We start from the raw sequence: 6,000 nt of genomic DNA on the forward strand, positions 1-6,000 counted from the left end.
TCTATCCAAAGACTCTGGTCCCCATTCTAGACTTCCTGTGTGACATATGGTTTTACTTTGTTTTTAGTATTTTTTGTACCATTACCTATCACATCTACTAAAAGGGATGTTCCAGCCCTGAAACACGTTGTGAATACAGAATAAATGTTTTCATTTAAAATACATACCATGTGATATTTGAATACTGGCCATGCAAAATAATACTCTGCTCTTTGTTTAATCTCCTCTTCTTCTTTCTGATAGACACAAACATGGACAAACACATGGACATAAATTTTTTATATCATGTAGATAATTATATATGTATGTTTGTAATATACGATGGTTAAGGGCTTTGTACACTGAGGACAAGCGGGGCTCTGTACACTGAGGACAAGCGGGGCTCTGTACACTGAGGACAAGCGGGGCTCCTGTGCAATGAGGACAAGCAGGGCTTCTGTGCAATGAGGACAAGTAGGGCTCCTGTGCAATGAGGACAAGCAGGGCTCCTGTGCAATGAGGACAAGCAGGGCTCTGTATACTGAGGACAAGCGGGGCTCTGTACACTGAGGACAAGCAGGGCTCCTGTGCAATGAGGACAAGCAGGGCTCCTGTGCAATGAGGACAAGCAGGGCTCCTGTGCAATGAGGACAAGCAGGGCTCTGTATACTGAGGACAAGCGGGGCTCTGTACACTGAGGACAAGCAGGGCTCCTGTGCAATGAGGACAAGCAGGGCTCCTGTGCAATGAGGACAAGCAGGGCTCCTGTGCAATGAGGACAAGCAGGCCTCCTGTGCAATGAGGACAAGCAGGGCTCCTGTGCAATGAGGACAAGCAGGGCTCTTGTGCAATGAGGACAAACAGGGCTCTGTACACTGAGGACAAGAGGGGCTCTGTACGCTGAGGACAAGCGGGGCTCTGTGCACTGAGGACAAGTGGGGCTCTGTGCACTGTGGACAAGAAGGGCTCTGTACACTGAGGACAAGCGGGGCTCTGTACACTGAGGACAAGCGGGGCTCTGTACACTGAGGACAAGCGGGGCTCTGTACACTGAGGACAAGCGGGGCTCTGTACACTGAGGACAAGCGGGGCTCTGTACACTGAGGACAAGCGGGGCTCTGTGCACTGGGGACAAGCGGGGCTCTGTGCACTGTGGACAAGCGGGGCTCTGTGCACTGAGGACAAGCAGGGCTCTGTGCACTGAGGACAAGCAGGGCTCTGTGCACTGAGGACAAGCAGGGCTCTGTGCACTGAGGGCACCTCCGTCTCACACAGCAGGCTTATTGACAAGCCAGGAGCCTGCACAGAGCCCTGCTTGTCCCACCCACACTACCTGTATTTTGTCTCTGCACAAAGAGACACAGATAATGGTTGCAGAGACAAGAAAGCATTTTTTTACTGTAAATCTTTTTTTTTTCCAAATGACAGGTATGCTTTAACATGTCCCCTTATCCCCATGGACATCCTCCATGTAAAATGTACATCTATACATAAAGTAGGCTTCAAATTGAATGCTGCAGTATCTGATAACCAGGCAGCATCTTCACAGTCTTTATAACACCTTCTACCTTTTGCATTAAGGCACCCTACAGAGGCCTCTATAAAAAGATGAGAACAAGTTTCTGTCAGAGCACAATTGAACATTACACATCTCGGTGTGAATTGGGCCTGGGCTGACGTAAAACCATTTTCTTTACCCTCTAATGGATAAATAGATCTAGTCTCTCCACAGATTGCAATTCTTTCAGAGGTTGAAAGGTTTGGAAAAAAAAACAACATGTCAGGCCCGGCGTCTCCCCAGAGCCTCTCTGTCTTTTTAGTTTGTGTTCACGCACATCGCGCTGTAAAACTAATGCCGCACAAAGTGCTCGCACTCGCAATCTCTTTGTCTGCACACAGCGGTGCTGCTCCGATTCCACTCTAGAAGCTGATGGCTCTGCCCTATGGGAAGAAGAAGCTCTCCCTATGTTGAGACGCTTGTCAGGGGCTTTTCTAATGTAGCATTTTCACCTTCCAATGCTTCGAAGCTTTAGTTTTACAAAGCTTATTTTGCCCTCTTCTATAGTGTAACATTTATTTTCTTTACCAACTGATTGCGGCTACATAAAAAAACACTATATAGTTGTCAAGCGTTGCGTATAGTTGAGTGTGACATATTTTTGGGATTATTGCTTTTTAGTATTGATCTTGTTTTGTAATAAAATAATATAAAAAATAAAAACACAAGTCACAGTTTAGAGGGATGCAACCTGTATGACTTTACAGGATTTCGGCAACATTTCTCACTGTATAAAATAGGGTTGCGACGAAACAGAAAATTCTGGACCAAAACCAAAAATTCATAAAACGAAAAAAAAAAAAAATTCCATACAATTATTATTATTATTATTATTATTATTTTAACTATATATTAGATTTATTAAGGGGCAGTAATATAATGAATTTTTAATTTTTTATGTCTTTTTTTTTTAGTTTTTTTTTTGTTTAACTATATATTAGATCTATTAAGGGGCAGTAATACAATGAAGTGTGTGTACTGCTATCCAGCTGTGATCTACAAGCTGTGGCTCTGCAGCTGGTGCAGAACAACAACTCCCGCATGCCCTGACAGCCGAAGGCCTGGGAGTTGTAGTTCTGCACCAGCTTCAGAGCCACAGCTTGTAGATCACTATTATAGAGGAAGCATTTCAGGCTGCAGTTCCCCGTTCCTCCACTAGGAAGTCACTATAGAGCTGCTAGGGTTGCCAATAGCCCCAGCAGGATCATTCCCACTCCGGTCACTAGGGGCAGAGATCTTTCTGTAAAGTTCCATCTATAGTAAAGGGTTAAATAATTATAACCCATAACCAGCACTGACACAAGGTCCGAGCTCCCAGCCCCAAGCCCACCAGGGGCTGCACTGTGGCTCTGTAGGGGACAGAGCTCTTCAAAGCATGAGGTTAGGGCGTGGAAAGACATTTATTTGAACTTATGTGGAGAGAATTGGGTGAAGCCAGTGACACCAAACATTTTTTTTCCCATTTATTTTCTAAGCTGAAAATGTAGATAACACCATTTTCGGCCAAGGAAGCATTGCTTACCACTTATATATTGGAATCCCTGAAGAAGACCTGTCATCTTTTCTGATATGTCTGTTTTAGTAAATACTTGTATTCCCCGTAAATTGTATTCCCCATTATTGAGGTTCGTCAGGTGCCCTTGGTTTCTGGCAGGTGCCTTAAAAGACACTATAATCCTTTTCATTGTTCTGCACCTATGAAGAAATAGAGGGAATTGTTAGTGTTGGTGTAAACCAAGCCCAAAGGCTCAGTCCCTGCCTCTTATTTTATGTAACATTCTGCATATGCATCAAAAGAGCTCCTGGTGCACAATGGGAAAGTGTCCGTAGTCCTCCATGTTGCCCAGCTTATGCCAAAATAGTGTTCTATTGGCATGACTTTCGTTTCTATTTACAGAGGTACAAAGTAAAAAAAAAAAATTCAATGGGCATCAGTGGCAGTGGGCGTGAAAGGTCCATTCAATAGCATACGTTGGAGGTTTAAGTTGAAGGGATATATTGGAAAATATTCCCATAGTCAACTTTCAATGGAAGCGAAAAGTGAGATGGGAACAGAACCATTATTCATTGCATCTGTGGTTTATTACACTTCAGATTTACACCCTTCATGGATATAGCCCCAAATCATTGTGAAAATAAACATGAATATATATCTATATGCAAGTGGCATTACTATTGCAACTCATTCTTTTTTTATGTATTTATTAGTGAAAGTTTCTTTGTGTAATGGCCTGTATATAGACACGTGCCATTGGTAAGCCCTCTACTGGTCTTGCCCCATGTCAGGATTTCGTAGTTCGGTCATTGGGTAGTTGTATTTTGTTCAATTTGCAGCATGATCTGATGTAAATGACCATCACAAACCCCCTGGTGTACATGACTGGGTTTACATCTAACATCTCGCTCCTCTGGGATTCCTCTGGGTGTGGACCGCCGCTCAATATTCTTAAACTAATGTCACCAAGAGACCTTGTCCATCAACTTGTCCATCTCTACACAGCTCTTTGTACTTGCAGATGGCACACTTCTGACCTCTTTATTAATGTAACCCTATAAGGCCAGGGCTGTGTTACTATTGTAGACTATTTGTTTTGTATTAGCATTGTATCTATGCTTTCTTTTTGGATGCCTGCCCTTAAGTGCTATTTTTTATCTAAGTGTGGTGAAACTTCTGTATTGATTTTTTTTTATTACTATATTTTAGTTTAAAAATCCAGAGCTTTGTTTTTCTGATGCAGATATCTAAATCCCCTGCATACACATAAATTAAACAATAACATGCAGGCTGTCTGTAGTAGAGAGAGCCTGGGAGTTTACAGCACACTGTTTATACATTGAAGTCAATAGCAAGGGTGGGAACATATTAAGGTTCGTGCCTCCAAGGCATGAATAAGTCAGCTGAATCTCAGAATCTCTGCTGCCGACATATTTGTTCTCGGATCAGTGCTGGTCCCAGATACGCTTGGAAAATGTACCCGAGGGGACTGCAATTACGGTCCTTGAATTGAAAAGGGCCCATGCTGATTCAAGCACAGACACACTGAGATTCTGCTGAGGTATCCATCCATTTGAGGCAGGAATCATTGTGTGAACACAGTATACAGTTGGGTCTTTAGCTCCCACTAGTGGTGGTTGCTGGCAGCCAGAATTTTAGCTTTTAAATTAATGTTATTACTGAGAATTTGGAGCACTGTTTCAGAAGAATAAAACTCCATATGTGAATAAATTAACCCACACAGAATATTCAACCTAAAAATGATAAACATTGAAGATTCACCTTATGGATCACTTCCAACATGAGTATGGGTCAGAGGGCTCCTAAGGTATCTTGCAATTGGTCTAATTTTGGTCTTATTTTTTTAGATACACCGGCCCTGTTTCCTGATATCAAGGAGAAAGAAACTCCCACACCTATTGAAGAACTTCATTTAGAAAGCTCTCTTCCTCACACGGACTCGGGCATTGGAGAAGAACACATTAGCAGCATCTTAAATGGAACTGATCTAGATAGTAGCACAAGCCCGGACATGATGGGTGAACTATTGTCTACATTGTCATCGGATGTGAAGAAGTCACAGGAAAGCCTAACAGACAGCCCGAGTGAACTTCTGAAACCAGCTCCCTCCATATCTAGCATCAGCCAAAGCAAGGGTATCAATGTTAAAGAAATTCTGAAAAGCCTGGTGGCTGCTCCGTTTGAGTTGGCTGAGGCCGGGCCTGACCCAGCTGTGCCCTACCCAGACCCTGCACTCAAAAGGGAAGCCCAGGTCATTCTCCCCATGCAGTATCATTCGTTTGACAGGTATTACATCATAGTATCTTAACATTTTGAGAAATGTAATGTTGAAATAACATTAATTACCATATAATTTATTTTCGAATTTTGCGTTGGCTTCGTGTTTAGACACATCTGGTCAAACAGTCTGGTGTAGGTGAAGCCAAAATTGCCTGATAATTTCAGTTTATTATTTCACAGTGATCAAAGTCTAATGTGATTGTATTCTATTGGAATGAACACATCATCAGGTTAAACAGTGTGAAATGTAAGGTCATCTGCTAACCCCAGGCAGCACCATATTTGTTTCCACATGGTGATTTAGTGAGTAGACTTGCTCGAGCAACATTGCTTGTACACAAGAAAAAACAGAAAACGAAAAGTGAAAGTGCATATCAGACTAAACAGGTTAACACTTATCCCTCCCTCCCTCTAACCATGAAATCACAAGATCATTACAGAGAAACAGCTTTAACATTCTGGGACTGGAGCAGGAAGTTTTATCGTTGGACAACACCAGTTCAGATAGAATTCCCTTAGTGAAGCTAGTCTTGAAAGAAGGTAGTAATAAATGGCGTTTCTGGAACTTGGTGTAGGTGTAGTACTCTTTTTAGATGCAGGCATGTATGGTTGTTGTTTTTTATCCTGGACAAACCCCTCAATATTTATTGCCTTAAGATCAGCCACC

At 42.5% G+C, this 6,000-nt stretch overlaps 1 protein-coding gene and 1 long non-coding RNA gene across 7 annotated transcripts in view; one reads left to right on the plus strand and one right to left on the minus strand.

Annotated features, from left to right (window-relative positions):
• NBEA (neurobeachin) overlaps positions 1-6,000 on the plus strand; it is a 698,360-nt gene that overhangs the window by 342,985 nt on the left and 349,375 nt on the right. For all 5 annotated transcript variants that reach the window (XM_056561916.1, XM_056561911.1, XM_056561913.1 and 2 more), the window contains one exon: positions 4,901-5,339. In XM_056561916.1, the coding sequence (XP_056417891.1) occupies positions 4,901-5,339 (439 nt within the window). The remainder of the gene's footprint in view (positions 1-4,900; positions 5,340-6,000) is intronic.
• Positions 1-6,000, minus strand: part of LOC130358543 (uncharacterized) — a 50,082-nt gene that overhangs the window by 3,205 nt on the left and 40,877 nt on the right. For both annotated transcript variants that reach the window (XR_008889561.1, XR_008889562.1), the window contains exons 2-3: positions 3,060-3,232; positions 168-236 (exon numbers count right to left, since the gene is read on the minus strand). This is a non-coding gene — a long non-coding RNA (uncharacterized LOC130358543). The remainder of the gene's footprint in view (positions 1-167; positions 237-3,059; positions 3,233-6,000) is intronic.

This window comes from Hyla sarda, chromosome 2 (genome assembly GCF_029499605.1).
Source record: "Hyla sarda isolate aHylSar1 chromosome 2, aHylSar1.hap1, whole genome shotgun sequence".
In the NCBI taxonomy this organism is placed as follows: Eukaryota; Metazoa; Chordata; class Amphibia; order Anura; family Hylidae; genus Hyla; species Hyla sarda.